General features: G+C 40.8%; 1 protein-coding gene across 12 annotated transcripts in view; it reads right to left on the bottom strand.

The window, feature by feature from the left end:
• The window catches only part of NSUN3 (NOP2/Sun RNA methyltransferase 3), a 219,540-nt gene that overhangs the window by 188,699 nt on the left and 12,177 nt on the right, over positions 1-18,664 (bottom strand). For 11 of the 12 annotated variants that reach the window (XM_021933955.2, XM_021933954.2, XM_031662949.1 and 8 more), the window contains exons 2-3: positions 16,545-17,143; positions 8,711-9,054 (exon numbers count right to left, since the gene is read on the bottom strand). In XM_021933955.2, coding sequence (XP_021789647.2) covers positions 8,711-9,054; positions 16,545-16,681 — 481 coding nt within the window. In that variant the 5' untranslated portion in view covers positions 16,682-17,143. The remainder of the gene's footprint in view (positions 1-8,710; positions 9,055-16,544; positions 17,144-18,664) is intronic. The other variant, XM_003893821.5, reaches the window with a different exon arrangement.

Raw genomic sequence — 18,664 nt, 5'->3', positions numbered from 1 at the left:
CCTTCTCTACTACCAGGGCTCCATTTTTTTTTTTTTTTTTTTTTTTTTTTTGAGATGCAGTCTCGCTCTGTTGCCCAGGCTGAAGTTCAGTGGCATGATCTCGGCTCACTGCAACCTCCGACTCCCAGGTTTAAGCGATTCTCCTGGCTCAGCCTCCCAAGTAGCTGGGATTACAGGTGCACATCACCATGTCTGGTTAATTTTTGTATTTTTAGTAGAGATGGGGTTTTGCCATGTTGGTCAGGCTGGTCTGGAACTCCTGACCTCAGGTGACCTAACTGCCTCGGCCTCCCAAATTGCTGGGATTACAGGCGTGAGCCACCGTGCCCAGCCCAGGGCTCCATATTTCTATGTTTCTATAGGGAAGGAGCCCAGGAGGTGGCATCAATTTTGTTGAGAAGAAGAGCAGAAAATCATCTTAAAGCACATCTGTACAGCTAGTTTTCATGTTTATTTTGGATATCTTTTGGAGGACTCGCTAATGGAACTTAAATAGGTGTCTAAGAGCCCTTGCCTTAGCCTGAAATCACTAGAAAACAATTTAAGACAGAAGTTCATGGTATGGACAGGGTGCAATTCTAAGGAAGCAAAAGTGAGAGAAAAAAGGAAGTAAATCATGGAAGGAGCAGGATAGACACAGGAGGATTTGTAGTCAAGCTGTCTACAGCTTCGGTCAGTCTCTCAGGGCAACTCTACAGTTTGAAATTACAGAGGCTTGTTACGAACTGGAGGTTAGTGCAGCAAGGAGGAAGAACAATTGGCTGGCTGCTTTTTGTCTCTTTCTCTCATTGGTTAAAGTCCACACCAAGAGTTGATAACTTCTACCTACTTTGGGGTTGTGTACCTGACCCCTTCGGGCACCTGCTTAAAAAACCAGGCAGTACCCAAGCCCAAGTATTGCAAGCACACAGGTGAGGTGATCTCTGCTTGTCAGCTGGCACTCATCGGGAGGCTCTTCAATTTGTGGCAGTGGTAGCATGAGCAGCAGACAACTGCATGAATGGCATGAGCCTTTGCTAGGGTTTCTCCAGTCTCTGGAAACAATTCAAGTGGCTCCAGCCATGAGGTGAGGGACGGGAGTAAAGATGAAGCCAACCATATCTGTAGTGATGCATAAGCTGGGTCCACAAGATAACCCCCAAAGTCACTCCTGCCATGTCCACCACTGCCTATCAAATACTAAGGGCCTCAGAGGAAAGAGGTCTTACTCATCTTTCATTCAATTTTCCTCTTTTTCTAGTTTAAATGTTTCATATTCTATTTCAACTTTTTTAGTGGTAACCCAAAAGACCTTTAATATGCACGTGTTAAGAAAATTCTAAGCTAAGTCAATTTTCACCAACTTTCCTAAAAGATGCAAGAATCTTGTAACACTCTTGCTTTAGATGCTACTGTTATTGTATATCTGGGTTTTCTTTGGATTTACATTTTTTGATACCACAAAACATTAACATGGTCTTCTATAGCCAAGGATGGTTAGACTTTCCCCACATAATATCCCATCTTTGCTCTTCATTTTTTTCTAACTCCTATCTTCCATCTTGGATGACTATCTTTTTTCCTGAAGCACATCCTTCAGAATTGTTGGTGACGAACTGTTAATCTCTCTCTCTTTCTCTATTTCGCTTTTGCTCTTCAGGAGCATTATTGACTGGATATATTTCTGGATTGACAGTCATCTTTTATATTCCTTTGAATGCTGGTTTCTCTTATTACCCTCAAGTGTCAACCCTCTGTCCACTGTCCCTTTGAAACTAAGCTCTCCATTCTTTCTGGTTGCTATTAAGTTCTCTTTATTTTCAGTGTTCTGCAACTTCACTATAATGATTTCAGAGGGTATTTTCTCTCCTCTCCCAGCATCAAAGCTGAAGACAGGCAGTTTTCCTTGCAGTCATCTGGAGAGGACAATTTCTTCCTGGTTTACCTTATATGGAGGGTATAGCACTCCGAATCTCAGCTTGATGAAAATGAATCTTCTATTAGATGCTCTGCTTGGGTAGGCTCTGGCTTTGTTTTATACTCCTTCACTCTCATGAAGCAATAAAAAACATGTAAGTTTTTCATGTTAAGCAAATGTTCCCAAGTCAAAAGCCAGCTTCAGTACACAATTTACCTTCAAGGTTCCCACTATCTCTTAGATTTTGGCCACTGAGTATTTAAAGATAATTTAAGCATTAAAAAATGTGTCTAATATTATATCCTACATTTTTAGTTATTTTCTTAAGGGGGGTTGGTTAGGGCACCCAGTCTGTCACACCACAGGAAACAGAAGTCTTCATCATTTCTATATCCCTTACCTCTATACACATACCATCCAATGCCTTGCATTTAGTATGTGCACACTAAATGTAGATGACTTGATTGAAGCATGGCATTATAATAATGAATACTTAAATTATTACAACTGAAAATCAGGGCAGCTTTTCACTAAATTGTATATAGTCTGAGTCAAGACTCTCAAGTCAGCATTTTAAAATAGCTTCCAGCAGAATTATTGCTTAGATGCAGATTTTATTTGAAATGGTCTTAGGTTGGTTAAACTTTTTAAAAATAAGAAATATAAAGTGTCACAATGCAAGTTTCACATATATACTAACACTACACTGAGACAATTTTGTGCTTGTCAAAAACAAAAAAAATCTTAATACTTTTTTCATTTAAACAGGAAAAAGGGCAAATTTAACAAATTCCTGAGGATTTAGCATCTGTACATGGCAATCTTTGGTCCAAGGAAAGAAACTGAAATTGGTAGTTTCATTCATTCATTCATTCATTTTAATAGACCTAACTTAAAAACAATAATCTTGCCTTCCTTCCAGTTTTTCCAATTATTCTTTGGAGCCATAAGCTATAATTTATGATCATTTTCAATGCTCCCCTCAGTATTATAACTGGAATAATGATACTGTCCTGTGTACTAAAAGTGCTAGTGGGCAGCAAATCCATATGGGTCTGCAGCAACTTCAATTCTTGCCTCCTCAGAAGAAAGAATTAGACTGAGGGGCATAAGGCAGAAAAAGAGACCAAGCCAAGTTTAAGATCAGGAGTGGAAGTTTACTCAAGAGCTCTAGAGCAAGAAAGAAAGGACAGTTCACCTGGAAGAGACCCAGGCGAGTACTTTGGAGGTCAAGTGCCCGTTTAACCTTAATCCTAGGACTTTATATGCTGGCCCACTTCTGGCGTCCTGCACCCCTCTTCCTTTATTCTTCCTTAAGGGTGAGCTCCCCACGTGAGCAGTGCCTTCCTTACACTTGGGAGGTGAGCACGCACAGTGTGTTTAGAAACTTGTATGCATGCTCACCTGAGGCTTTCTTCCCTTTTCAGTGGAATGGCCCCAGAAGGTCATACTCTGCCATTTTGTCTCTTGATGCACATGCTTGAGCTCACTTGCCTAATTCCTGAGATTTTATTGGAAGCTGATGACCAATTTCAAATGTTTTTATCTGTTTGGGAAATTGCCTCTCCCTGGTGCCTGTGGTGAATTATCACTTTAGTGTGACAACTGTGCAGCATCAGGAAATTGCCTCTCCCGGGCACGGCTGCCAATGATCATTTTTAGAGAGGCAGTGTAATAACTGCCAAATCATCGCCTGATGGTTGCCTGACATTCCTGGTAGGTGGGGGTTACTCTCTCCTGCCCTACTCATGCCTGATTACCTGTAAAAAAAAGTGCTGCAAAGGATAATGTTAAGTTTCTTTAAACTTACCTGGAAGCAATGTTACAAATTCACAAAAGAACAAAACGGTGATGACGAATTTGTTAAAATGTGGTTGACATTAGAATAAAATGCACTTGAGGGTACAACCACTTTGAGGTTCTGGTTTATTAAGGACTTGTTATGGACTAGGCCAGTGGTATGTGCTGCAGACACAAAGATAAATAAGAATCTGGGCCAGATTTGGTGGCTCACACCTGTAATCCCAGCACTTTGGGAGGCCGAGGCAGGTGGATCAGTTGAGGTCAGGAGTTCAAGACCAGCCTGGCCAACACGGTGAAACCCCATTTCTACTAAAAATACAAAAATTGGGTGTGGTGGAATGCACCTATAATCCCAGCTACTTGGGAGGCTGAGGCATGAGAATCACTTGAACTGAGGAGGCAGAGATTGCAGTGAGCTGAGATCACACCATTGCACCCCAGCCTGGGCGACAGAACAAGACTCTATGTCAAAAAAAAAAAAAAAAAAAAAAAAGGATCTGAAGGATCTGTCCCTGTGCTCCAGGAGACTCACAAAAGATGCTACAGAAGTCAGCATTTGTATTACTGGGAGACCCTGGAATAGTCAATAGCACAACTACAACAATGAAAACCTGAGTTCAGATCCCAGCTCTGCCACTTACCTTAGGCAATTTGGTACTTCTCCTTGTCTCAGATAATTCTTTAAAATGGGAATAATAATACCCAACTCACAGAGTTGGAGAGTTAAATAATGGTCACCAGTGATAGTCACAGTTCCTCAGAGCTCTAGGACTTTAGGAAGACTTATATATGGGGGTATAACAAAAGATGCTGGGAGAAGGTTACAGGAAGAAAAAATAATTAAAAAACAAGATGTTGGAAGCAGAGACTACTAAAAAAATGTTTGAAAAGCAGAGATTTAAGCAATGTGATTAACACAGGCCTTGGCACATACGAAGTGTTACAAAATGGTTATTATTTTCATTACCACAAAGATGCACCTAATGCAGGGAGTTCAGAGAAGGCATTCCAGGAAAGTTAAATCCTGAAGTATAATCTGAAGAATGAAAAGGAGCAGGGGAAGAGAAAAGAGAAAGTGACACCTGTAGAACGTGGAAAAAGGACTAAAGATGAAGAAGCAGGGAGGACAGCAAAAGCAATTAACAAAGAAAGCAGTCTTTTCAGTCTTCTATACTAATCAGAGATCAAAAAGTTATCACTATTAGGTGTGGTGGCTCACGTCTGTAATCCCAGCACTTTGGGAGGTCAAGGCAGGCCGACTCCTTGAGCCCGGGAGTTCGAGGCCAGCCTAGGCAGCACAGTGAAACCCCATCTCTACAAACAATACAAAAATGAGCCAGGCATGGTGGCATGTGGCCTATAGTCCCAGCTACTTGGAAGACTGAGGAGGGAGGATGGCTTGAACCCAGGAAGTCAAGGCTGCAGTGAGCCAAGATCGCACCACTGCACTCCAGCCTGAGCAACAGAGCAAGACCTTGTCTCAAAAAACCAAAAAAGTTATCACTGACATCAAAGAGATTTTCATGCCTAGAAGGACATAGGCTTCAGCCAGAAAGTTGACTAAGACACTCCACCAAGCTGGGTCATCCTTAGTTAATATGCTGATGTTTTCCCATTTAGAACCCATATTGTTTGCTCTTTTTCTGCCAAGACCAGGACATTAAAAAGGCTATGCTGACAAAAACCATGGTCAGTCCATCAATGTTGTAACAGGTGAGAGCAGCTGGACCAACAGAAAGTAGACTCTTTTTTTTAAATCATCCTGAAACATAAGCTTTGTAATCATTCAAAGCCATGAGCCTCTTGGCCCAGAATAAAGGCCAGTACTGATCTAAAGAAATTTGGTGTACAAATGCACATTTAGTGCAGCCATCATTTTACATTTTGCTTATAAAAGCTTTGATTAGCATTGCTTCTACATTCCAAATTCAAGCACTGTAGCTAACCTAATTTGGGCTTTAAGCATCAGCATGAAGACATCTGTACTTCTTAGTAAATCATTATCATTAGTCCTACTTAGATGAAAAGCTACTTTACTTGGAACACTGCCTGTAGTTCATTGCCCTTGATATAAGAACAGGAAGATTCTTCTCAACTTCAAACTCCTAGAATATATCAGTTTGCCTTTGGATTCCTAATCAAATCAACTTTGCTACCATAAATGTGTAAAATATTTATAGCCTACTAATGAGGATAATTTAGGATTAAAATGCCCTCTCTTCATGGTAACCACATTTGACATTTTCCTTCCATCCTTTATAATACTGAAATTCATATCCAGAATTAATTAGTATAAGCCTTTTAACTTATACTTAGAAGAAAAAATAAGTGCTCCTTACAACATACAACTCCACAAAACTTCAGCCTAAATGATAAAAATAATGAGGTAAACTTGTAAAATAATATTTTTGTTGTGATTTCTTATTCTAAAATACAGCAAGCTTCAATAGCTGAGTTTTAACCAGAACTCTAAAACATTGGGCATATTTCCTCCTAAATATACAGTTAACTGATATATTTGTACCAAGGCCTAGTACAACTAGATTCACATTTCTCATAAAATAATTTTAAATCTATTTCAACAAGGAATGCTCTCATATAAAAGTATAAAAGCAGTCTTCAAACTGGAACATACAGGCCTTGGGGATACACACCCTGTTCTAAGGGACAGGAAGGCTTGGACAGTTTCAAAAGAAGCCATTTTCAGATCATCAACTTCCTAAAGGAGGAGAACCCCTCCAGTGGGGCATCTCCTTTCACACGGCCCTTCACCAACTTTACAAATGACAAGCAAGCCTCCCACACATCTAGAATCCTATTATGACACAATGTGCCAGGGTGTAGAAATCTCCAGAACATCAAACAAGGGCAGTTCAACACATCAGTGTCTTGGCTGAGAAAGTGAGGTCGGCCAGGCACAGTGGCTCACGCCTGTAATCCCAGCACTTAGGGAGGCCGAGGTGGGCAGATCACTTGAGGTCAGGAGTTTGAGACCAGCCTGGCCAACATGGTGAAACCCCATCTCTATTAAAAATATAAAAATTAGCCGGGCATGGTGGCACATGCCTGTAATCCTAGCTACTCAGGAGGGTGAGGCAGGAGAATCGCTCGAACCTGGGAGGCAGAGGTCGCAGAGAGCTGATATCGCACTACTGCACTCCAGCCTGGGAGACAGAGCGAGATTCCATCTCAAAAAAAAAAAAAAAGGCCAACACTGCCTTTTGTAATTGAGATGGTTTCACGTCGTTTGCTTTCAACAAAATCAAAAATGGACTTAAATGGTGCTTACCTAATAGATTATTAAAATAATGCTTGATGAAAGACCTGTATGTGATCTGGGGCTATAAATCAGGAGTCTGAAGAATCAGTAAAACAACTGTAACAAAATTCTCTTTGGGACAGGATCTCACTGTTTCCCAGGCTGATGGAGTGGTGCAATCTCAGCTCACTGTAATCTCCACCTCCCAGGCTCAAGCAATCCTCCTATCTCAGCCTCCTGAGTAGCTGGGACTACAGACATGCACCACCTTGCCCAGTTAACCTTTTCAATTTTTTTGTAGAGACAGGGTTTTCCCATGTTGCCCAGGCTGGTCTAGCACTCCTGAGCTCAAGTGATCGCCTGCCTTGGCTTCCCAAAGTGCTGGGATTACAGGCATGAGCCACCACGCCCAGTTCATCATCTTATCTGTATGAACAGCACTGGCATCTATAAAGAGAGAATCATCACACAAAAACCAGACAGATTTGATGCTCAACTCTGCCTCATCTAGTAGTAAGTAATATTTATTCAGGGAAACATGTATTAGTTTTAAAAGAAAAATAACTAGTTTTGTTTGTTTGTTTGTTTTGCTTTTTTGAAACGGAGTCTCTCGCTCTGTTGCCCAGGCTGGAGTGCAGTGGTGTGATCTCAGCTCACTACAACCTCCACCTCCCTGGTTCAAGCAATTCTCTGCCTCAGCGTCCTGAGTAGCTGGGATTCTGGAATTACAGGTGCCCAACACCATGCTTGGCTAATTTTTTTGTATTTTTTAGTAGAGATGGGGTTTCACCATCTTGGCCAGGCTGGTCTTGAACTACTGACCTCGTGATCCACTCACCTCGGCCTCGCAAAGTGCTGGGATTACAGGCGTGAGCCACCGTGCCCGGACAAAAAAGAATTAGTTTTAAAAGAAAAATCATTAAGAAAAAAATTTATAGTAAATGTTGACTTGTTACTTTTAACAAACATTTATAAAACTGTGTATCACTTTGGTTCTGATAATAATGGTAATGAAAAAGTGACCTGAAAAGACTTTTTGGATTGTCCAATACTAGACTCTCTTCTCACATGTGACTATGAACACTTGAAATGCGGCTAGTCTCAACTGAAATGTGATGTAACTGTAAAGTAACCAATTTTAAAGACCTGTAAAAAAATGAGAATGTAAAATATCTCATAATTTCTATTTTGATTACATATTGAAATAATATTTTGAATGTATCAGGTTCAATGTATTATTCAAATTAATCTCACCTGTTTCTTTCTACCTTTTAAATGTAAGTACTTAAATATTTAAGGGTATATATGTACTTCGCATTATATTTCTACCAGAAAGAATTGCCTTGGAACCTTATATTCTACTGACATCAAAAAATTATTTTAAATGTACATGTTTCTGTTGCAGAGAAGTATGACAAGGATATCTATATAAGACTCTGAAGTATAAAGGTAAACAACAACAAAAAAAAACCCTATCCGGCTTATGAGCATTCATATCATCTGACAGATCTGTATTTGCAAAATGTTGAAGTTTTATTTCCAATCACCTGCTAGAATTAAGTTGCTGAAAAAAATGTTATTTATACTGACTTCCTCTGCAAAAATTTCCATTATTCTCCATATTGTCCTAGTTTTCAAGCTTCCCGAGTTTGCAAACTCAATCTTATGTTTCTCCCCATATATACTTTCAAAATTCTCCGTAACATACGGATATTAAAAAGTTGTCAAATACTGAACGAAAAGCACACTACCTGGACAAGCACACTGCAGCAGAGCTACTGATTTGCCTCCAGGAGCAGCACACAGATCCAGAACCTTCTCCCCATCCCTTAATTCCAGAGCCAATACTGGGAGAAGGGAAGCAGCATTTAGGAGATAATATTTTTTCAGGTTTCCAATTTGGTGTCTTTCTGAAGGGATTCGGCCCGGAGTTCTGCTAAGGTAGCACTTCATTGATTTAGGATAGTTGGGTAAAGATCCCTGAAAGAGTGTGTGATAACCCTTTAAATGTAAATCCTTTTCCAGTTCAAAAGGATAATTGAATCGGTTAAGCAGGACAGCATATTGCCAGCATGATGGAGATGTCAGTATCTTCCTAGAAATAGAAAAAGAGAAAATAAGAGAATATTAATATTATACACACCAATACAATTTTATATTATGAATCAGGTGAATATGGTCCTAGTTTTATACTTCACTTACCTGCGATTTTAAGAGACAGGATCAGTATTCCTGACTCTTCCTTCTGCCTCATGAGGATCTGATAGGACTGAATCCAGCATTGTTATGATCCTGTCTTTATTTTAGAAATTGGTATTTTGTTCATTGTGGCTTTTCAAAAACTAATTGTGATCACTGAAATATTATATTATTGAGGCAAGAGAATAGAGTCTGGAGACAGGGAACCTAAAGTCATTTCACACTGAATTCCTAGAACTAAATTGAAAGGAAAACCCTAACTTTCCATGCCTAAGTAACAAAAGAACCAGGGGCTACTCCCTTTGCAAACCCTCACATTTTCTGCATGGCAAATGGGAAATTGAAAGTACCTCTAATTTGTTGCTTTTCGCAACCAATCACATGCTTGAATAGAAGTGCAACTTCGTAACTTCACTTCAGTCTCTGACTGGTTGCTGTCCACAACCAATCAGATATTTGCACAGGAGTGTAACCTTTGTAACCTCACTGCAGCCTCTGTTTGGCTGCTTTCCGCAACCAATCAGACTGATTGCGGGCCACTACATCATTTACATGAGGCGAGCACCACGTGGCCAATGGAAAACCTCTAGTGGGTATTCAGACCCAAGAATATTCTGTATCTGTGGCCCTTGTGGCACTGCTGTGGCCATTCTCACACTGCGGAGTGTACTTTCACTTTCAATACATCTCTTTGTTGCGGCATTCTTTCCTTGCTTGGCTGTGTGTTTTGTCTAATTCTTTGTTCAAAACTCCAAGAACCTGGACAACTTGCAATCAAGACCCTTTACTGGTAACATTATGATTACTGAGTTTTTTGAGGTTTAAATTCTGCACCAGAGAGGTATGCCTCAGCTTACACTCAGCTTAGTCCCTCCCTGCAGAACATCTTGAAAAACAAAAAACAAAAAGGCGGCCTGCCTTTAAATACCTCTAAATCTGTCCAAATGAATCTTTGTCCATCACTCTGCACAAGGAAGTGTTTTTCTTAGTGACAATATTCAATTTCTTAGAGACTCTGAATATTAGAGGGAAAAGTACTACCATAAAAGGGTATTAGAGGGAATGAGTGTTTTCCTCTGATGAAGATAAAAGGTATGGGAAACTAACTACAGTGTGAACTCTATACTAATAGAGTTAATGAGGCGATGAGTGGCTCAGATGATAAAAAACCAAGGATGATTTAAAAACTACTTATGGATTGATGGTGCAGGCTTTCCCCCAGCAGCTTTACCTTGCCAAATTTGTATTCGGTCCAAGAGTTCCATCTCTTGACAATCACAAACTCATATCAACTGACAGATGATCCAGCAGGAAATATTTAATTTATTTACTAGCTGACCTTTCTAGCCGAGTTATTTGGGAGCCTCATTAACTATGGTCAATTAAATAAATTCCAGCTGCTTCACACCCTGGAGCTGCCTATGTGAGGAATGGCTGGATTGAAATGTAACACCTGTGACTGGAAGCGTGCCACATGAATTTCAATTTAGGGCTAATACGTGAACCTGCTTTCTCCTTTCACTGCCTCTTACTATGGATGGTGTGTCACGGGAGCCTGGCATATCTGTTTCAGCTATTTTGGAGGATGACAACCTCTTTCCTTAAGAAAGAGGTTCACAAACTTCAGTGTGCATCAAGGGTCTGTAAAACAGACTGCAGGGACCCAGCCAGAGTTTCTGATTCAGGAGGTCTGAAAGAGAGCCTGAAATTTGTATCTCTAGCAAGTTTTCAGGTGATGCTGATGCTGCTGATCCCCAGGACCACACTTTGGGGGAGACTGCTTTAAGACTGACCCCAAAGAGAAATCTGCAAATGCCACTATTGTAAGTCCTATGGCAGTTCATCCTAATCTTACCCTGCAAACAGGCTGAAAAATCTATCCAGTGTTGAGTCACATGTAACAAAAAAATGATCAGGAACGCAGTGATACAGACAGGAGTGGCTTGACTTGCATCGTGTGCCTACCCCTTAGCTAAAAAGGAGGAGAACACTTCCAATTAGTTAACATCAGACAGGACAAATCTTTACTCATTCTTTTTTTCTTCAGAATTTTCGAAGCATCTTGAATGTCTATTCTTTCAGATGAACTTTGGAATAAAAGTTCAGTTAAAAATAATTTATAAAATATTTGTGTATGTAGACAGGTAGAGATATAGTAACCTTGCCTAGGATTATATTAAATGCTTTAAACTTGGAGATATTTCACATCTTTATTGCAGTCAATTTTTCCAATCCTGATCACATGTTTCTCCATTTATTCACATTTTCTTTCCTATCTCTTAGAAAGGTTATTAATCCTGCATATTTCCTTTTAAGCTTATTGTTTAAGAGGATTATTAATTTAGGAACATTAGCTTTTGTATACTATCCAATATGTTAAATCTTGAAGGATGAGAAGAAATTATCTGTAGGAAGAAATGAGAAAGCAAGTTTCAGGACAAAGCTAACACCACATGTACAAGCACACAGGTATGAGAAAGAACAGAGCATTTTAAAAAACAGTTGTCTGGTATGGATCATGGCAGAAGATTACCAAGTATAATGTGATAAGGTTTTAGAATTTTATTTTCTAAGTGATGAGAAGCCATTTAAAAACTTAAGGGGGAGAGAGCCCCAATCAGATTTAAAGACATGTACTGAGGATTGCTGACAAGATGGCCCATTAGGAACAGCTCCGGTCTGCAGCTCCCAGCAAGATCAACGCAGAAGGCGGGTGATTTCTGCATTTCCAACTGAGGTACCTGGTTCATCTCACTGGGACTGGTTGGACAGTGGGTGCAGCCCACAAAGGGTGAGCTGAAACAGGGTGGAGCATCACCTCACCAGGGAAGGGAAAGGGGTTGGGGAATTTTCTCCCCTACCCAAGGGAAGCCGTGAGGGACTAAGCCCGAGGAACCATGCACTCTGGTCCAGATACCATGCTTTTCCCATGGTCTCTGCAACCTGCAGGCCAGGAGATTCCCTTCAGTGCCTACCCCACCAGGGCCCTGGGTTTCCAGCACAAAATTGGGCGGCTGTTTGGGCAGACACCAAACTAGCTGCAGGAGTTTTCTTTTCCATACCCCAGTGGCATGTGGAACGCCAGCGAGACAGAACCATCCACTCCCCTGGAAAGGGGTGCTGAAGCCAGAGAGCCAAGGGGTATGGCTCGGTGGGTCCCGCCCTCATAGAGCCCAGCAAACTCAGATCCACCGGCTTGAAATTCTCACTGCCAGCACAGCAGCAGTCTGAGATCAACCTGGGATGCATTACTAAGGCTTGAGTAGGAGGTTTTACCCTCACAGTGTAATCAAAGCCACTAGGAAGTTCAAACTGGGCAGAGCCCACTGCAGCTCACCAAGGCTGCTGTGGCCAGACTGGCAGATTGTTGCTTTCTGGGCAGGGCATCTCTGAAAAGAAGGCAGCAACCTCAGTAAGGGACTGATAGATAAAATCCCCTCTCCCTGGGACAGAGCACCTGCTGGGAGGGGCAGCTGTGGGCGCAGCTTCAGCGACTTAAACATCGCTGCCTGATGGCTCTGAAGACTGCAGCGGATGTCCCAGCACAACGTTCAAGCTCTGCTAAGGGTCAGACGGCCTCCTCAGTGGGTTCACTGACCCCCGTGTATCCCGACTGGGAGACACCTCCCAGTAGGGGCTGACAGACACCTCATACAGGAGAGCTCTGGCTGGCATCTGGCAGGTGCCCCTCTGGGACAAAACTTTCAGAGGACAGAACAGGCAACAATCTTTGCTGTTCTGCAGCATCCACTGGGATACCCAGGCAAACAGGGTCTGGAGTGGACCTCCAGCAAACTCCAGCAGACCTGCAGCAGAGGGGCCCGACTGTTAGAAGGAAAACGAACAAACAGAAAGGAATAGCACGTCCACTCAAAGACCCCAGCCGAAGGTCACCAACATCAAAGACCAAAGGTAGATAAATCCACAAAGATGGGGAGAAACCAGTGCAAAAAGGCTGAAAATTCCAAAAACCAGAATGCCTCTTCTCCCCCAAAGGATCACAACTCCTCACAGGCAGGGAACAAAACTGGAGAATGAGTTTGACGAACTGACAGAAGTGGGCTTCAGAAGGTGGGTAATAACAAACTCCTCTGAACTAAAGGAGCATGTTGTAACCCAATGCAAGGAAGCTAAGAACCTCGAAAAAAGGTTAGACGAATTGCTAAGTTGAATAACAAGTTTAGAGAAGAACATAAATGACCTGATGGAGCTGAAAAACACAGCACAACAACTTCGTGAAGCATACACAAGTATCAATAGCTGAATCGACCAAGCAGGAGAAAAGATATAAGAGACTGAAGATCAACTTAATGAAATAAAGCGAGGAGACAAGTTTAGAGAAAAAGGAATAAAAAGGAAGGAACAGAGCCTCCAAGAAATATGGGACTATGTGAAAAGAACAAATCTACATTTGATTGGTGTACCTGAAAGTGACGGGGAGAATGGAACCAAGTTGGAAAACATCCTTCAGGATATTATCCAGGAGAACTTCCCCAACCTAGCAAGGCAGGCCAATATTCAAATTCAGGAAATACAGAGAACACCACAAAGATACTTCTTGAGAAGAGCAACCCCAAGACACATAATCATCAGATTCACCAAGGTTGAAATGAAGGAAAAAATGCTAAGGGCAGCCAGACAGAAAGGTCAGGTTACCCACAAAGGGTAGCCCATCAGGCTAAAAGCATCTCTCGGCAGAAACTCTACAAGCCAGAAGAGAGTGGGGGCCAATGTTCAACATTCTTAAAGAATTTTCAACCCAGAATTTCATATCCAGCCAAACTAAGCTTCACAAGCGAAGGAGAAATAAAATCCTTTACAGGCAAGTAAATGCTGAGAGATTTTGTTACCACCAGGCCTGCCTTACAAGAGCTCCTGAAAGAAGCACTAAACATGGAAAGAAACAACCAGTATCAGCCACTGGAAAAACATACCAAATTGTAAAGACCACCGACACTATGAAGAAACTGCATAAATTAGTGGACAAAATAACCAGCTAGCATCATAGTGACAGGATCAAATTGGCACATAACAATATTAACCTTAAATGTAAATAGGCTAAATGCACCAATTAAAAGGCACAGACTGGCAAACTGGATAAAGAGTCAAGACCCATCAGTGTGTATATTCAGGAGACCCATCTCATGTGCAAAGACACACATAGGCTCAAAATAAAGGGATGGAGGAATATTTACCAAGCAAATGGAAAGCAAAAATAAGCAGGAGTTCCAATCCTAATTTCTGATAAAACAGACTTTAAACCAACAAAGATCAAAAGAGACAAAGAAGGCCATTACATAATGGTAAAGGGATCAATGCAACAAGAAGAGCTAACTATCCTAAATATATATGCACCCAACACAGGCGCACCCAGATTCATAAAGCAAGTTCTTAGAGACCTACAAAGAGACTTAGATTCCCACACAATAATAGTGGGAGACTTTAACACCCCACTGTCAATATTAAACAGATCAGTGAGACAGAAAATTAACAAGGATATTCAGGACTTGAACTCAGTTCTGAACCAAGCCGACCTAATAGACATCTACAGAACTCTCTACCCTAAATCAACAGAATATAGATTCTTCTCAGCTCCTCATCACACTTATTCTAAAATTGACCACATAGTAGGAAGTAAAACACTCCTCAGCAAATGTAAAAGAATGGAATTTATAACAAACAGTCTCTCAGAACACAGTGCAATCAAATTAGAACTCAGGATTAAGAAACTCATTCAAAACCGCTCAACTACATGGAAACTGAACAACCCGCTCCTGAATGACTACTGGATAAATAATGAAATTAAGGCAGAAATACAGATGTTTCTTGAAACCAATGAGAACAAAGACACAATGTACCAGAATCTCTGGGACACATTTAAAGCAGTGTGTAGAAGGAGATTTATAGCACTAAATGCCCACAAGAGAAAGCAGGAAAGATCTAAAATTGACAACCTAACATCAAAATTAAAAGAACCAGAGAAGCAAGAGCAAACAAATTCAAAAGCTAGCAGAAGGCAAGAAATAACTAAGATCAGAGCAGAGCTTAAGGTGATAGAGACCAGAAAATCCCTTCAAAAAAATCAGTGAATCCAGGAGCTGGTTTTTTGAAAAGATCAACAAAATACATAGACTGCTAACAAGACTAACAAAGAAGAAAAGAGAGAAGAATTAAATAGACGTCATAAAAAATGATATAGGGGATATCACCACTGATCCCACAGAAATACAAACTACCATCAGAGAATACTATAAACACTTCTATACAAATAAAATAGAAAATCTAGAAGAAATGGATAAATTCCTGGAGACATACACCCTCCCAAGTCAAAACCAGGAAGAAGTCGAATCCCTGAATAGACCAATAGTAAGTTCTGAAATTGAGGCAGTAATTAATAGCCCACCAACCAAAAAATGTCCAAGACCAGACGAATTCACAGCCAAATTCTACCAGATGTACAAAGAGGAGCTAATACCATTCCTTCTGAAATTATTCCAAACAATAGAAAAAGAGGGAATCTTCCCTAACTCATTTTATGAGTATCATCTTGATACCAAAACCGGGCAGAGACGCAACAAAAAAATAAAATTTCAGGTCAATATCCCTGATGAACATCAATGTGAAAATCCTCAATAAAATACTAGTAAACCAAATCTAGCAGCACATCAAAAAGCTTATCCACCACGAAGTCAGCTTCATACCTGGAATGCAAGACTGGTTCAACATATGCAAATCAATCCAGCCCGCAGTCTCCCTGCCCCTCCCACAATGCTCGACTCCAGGATTCCCCTGGCTCGCCTGCTCTCCATGGCAGACAAGGAAGCAGCCTTCGATGATGCAGTGGAAGAACGAGTGATCCACAAGGAGTACAAAATATGGAAAAAGAACACCCCTTTTCTTTATGATTTGGTGATGACGCAGGCTCCGGAGTGGCCCAGCCTAACTGCCCAGTGGCTTCCAGGTGTAACCAGACCAGAAGGGAAAGATTTCAGCATTCATCGACTTGTCCTGGGGACGCTCACATCGGATGTACAAAACTGTCTTGTTATAGTCAGTGTGCAACTCCCTAATGATGATGCTCAGTGTGATGCATCATACTATGACAGTGAGAAAGAGAATTTGGAGGTTTTCATTCAGTTAGTGGAAAAATTGAAATAGAAATCAAGATCAACCATGAAGGAGAAGTAAACAGGGCCCATTATGTGCCCCAGAATCCTTGTATCATCACAACAAAGACTCCTTCCAGTGATGTTCTTGTCTTCGACTATACAAAACATCCTTCTAAACCAGATCTTTCTGGAGAGTGCAACCCAGACTTGCGTCTCCGTGGACATCAGAAGGAAGGCTATGGGCTTTCTTGGAACCCAAATCTCAGTGGGCACTTACTTGGTGCTTCTGATGATCACACCATCTGCCTGTGGGACATCAGTGCTGTTCCAAAGGAGGGAAAAGTGGTGGATGTGAAGACCATCTTTACAGGGCATACAGCAGTAGTAGAAGATGTTTCCTGGCATCTGCTCCATGAGTCTCTGTTTGTGTCAGTTGCTGATGATCAGAAACTTATGATTTGGGATACTCGTTCAAATAATACTTCCAAACCAAGACACTTAGCTGACGCTCACACTGCTGAAGTGAACTGCCTTTCTGAGTTCATTCTTGCCACAGGATCAGCTGATAAGACTGTTGCCTTGTAGGATCTGAAAAATCTGAAACTTATGTCACATTTCTTTGAGTCACGTAAGGATGAAATATTCCAGGTTCAGTGGTCACCTCACAATGAGGCTATTTTGGCTTCTAGTGGTACTGATCACAGAATGAATGTCTGGGATTTAAGTAAAATTGGAGAGGAACAATCCCCAGATGATGCAGAAGATGGGCCACCAGTGTTGTTGTTTATTCATGGTGGTCACACTGCCAAGATATCTGATTTCTCCTGGAATCCCAATGAATCTTGGGTGATTTGTTCTGTATCAGAAGACAATATCCTGCAAGTGTGGCAAATGTCAGAGAATATTTAAAATGACAAAGACCCTGAAGGAAATGTGGATCCAGAAAGCAAGAGTCCTAGGTATGTCTTTACTTCTTGTGACTTTAGACTCCCCTTTTTTTTTCTTTTCAACCTGAGAGTGATTTAATGCTGGTTTTGAGACAGACTTTGTTCAGGTATCCCTCTATATAATAGGTACCACCAATAATGCTATTAGCCCAAACAGTGAGTGTTTTCTAAATATTAATGGGGGGGGGGGGGCTTGGTTCAGCAAGGCCATAGACCTAATGTTGAAATTTTCTTCAGGAATTTTCTAGTAACAAACCTTGATCTAAACTAGCTACAGAAATGAAAATATTATGTGTGATTATTTTTCTCCTTATGCTATATCACCAAATTTTTCAGACTCATTTAAGTAGAGGCTAGAGTGAGTAAGACACAGAGCCAAATGAGGTAGGTGTCTGAGCCATGAAGTATAAATACTGAAAGAGGTCACTTTTACTCAGGAAATAGGGGAGAGTCAAGACATATAGATTCCTACCCTAAAATCTTGACACCTGCCTTTCCAGGATGCACATTTACATACGTAGACCAGTTTCTTCTTGGTTTCTTCAGTTAAGTCAAAACTACATGTTCCTCTTTCCCCATACATTTTTGCTCATTAGTGTATTTCTTGAGCTGTTTTCATGTTGTTTCTTTTCTGTGAAATGGTGTGTTTGTTTGTTTGTTTTTAACTTGGGACTACAGTGTTGTAAAGATATATGTTTTTACCTGACAGCTATACCACAGGCAGACTGTCAAGTTGAGAAGAGTAAATCAATACTTGTATTTGTTTTAAAAATTAAATTAATCCTTGAAAAAAAATAAATGTAATCCATCACGTAAACAGATTCAATGGCAAAAACCACATGATTATCTCAATACATGCAGAAAAGGCCTTTGACAAAGTTAAACACCCCTTCATGCTAAAAACTCTCAATAAGCTAGTATCGATGAAACACATCTCAAAATAGTAAGAGCTATTTATGACAAACCCACAGCCAATATCATACTCAATGGGCAAAAAATGGAAGCATTCCCTCTGAAAACCAGCATAAGACAAGAATGCCCTCTCTCACCACTCCTATTCAACAAAGTATTGGAAGTTCTGGCCAGGGAAATCAGGCAAGAGAAAGAAATAAAGGGTATTCAAATAGGAAGACAGGAAGTCAAATTGTCCCTGTTTGCAGATGACATGATTGTATATTTAGAAAACCCCATCGTCTCAGCCCAAAATCTCCTTAAGCTGATAAGCAACTTCAGCAAAGTCTCAGGATACAAAATCAACGTGCAAAAATCACAAGCTTTCCTATACACCAATAACAGACAAACAGACAGCCAAATATGAGTGAGCTCCCATTCACAATTGCTACTAAGAGAATAAAATATCTGGGAATACAACTTACAAAGGATGTGAAAGACCTCTTCAAATAGAACTACAAACCACTGCTCAAGGAAATAAGAGAGGACACAAACAAAT

The sequence above is a fragment of the Papio anubis genome, chromosome 2 (genome assembly GCF_008728515.1).
Source record: "Papio anubis isolate 15944 chromosome 2, Panubis1.0, whole genome shotgun sequence".
In the NCBI taxonomy this organism is placed as follows: Eukaryota; Metazoa; Chordata; class Mammalia; order Primates; family Cercopithecidae; genus Papio; species Papio anubis.
This window is presented reverse-complemented; position numbering and strand designations above follow the sequence as displayed.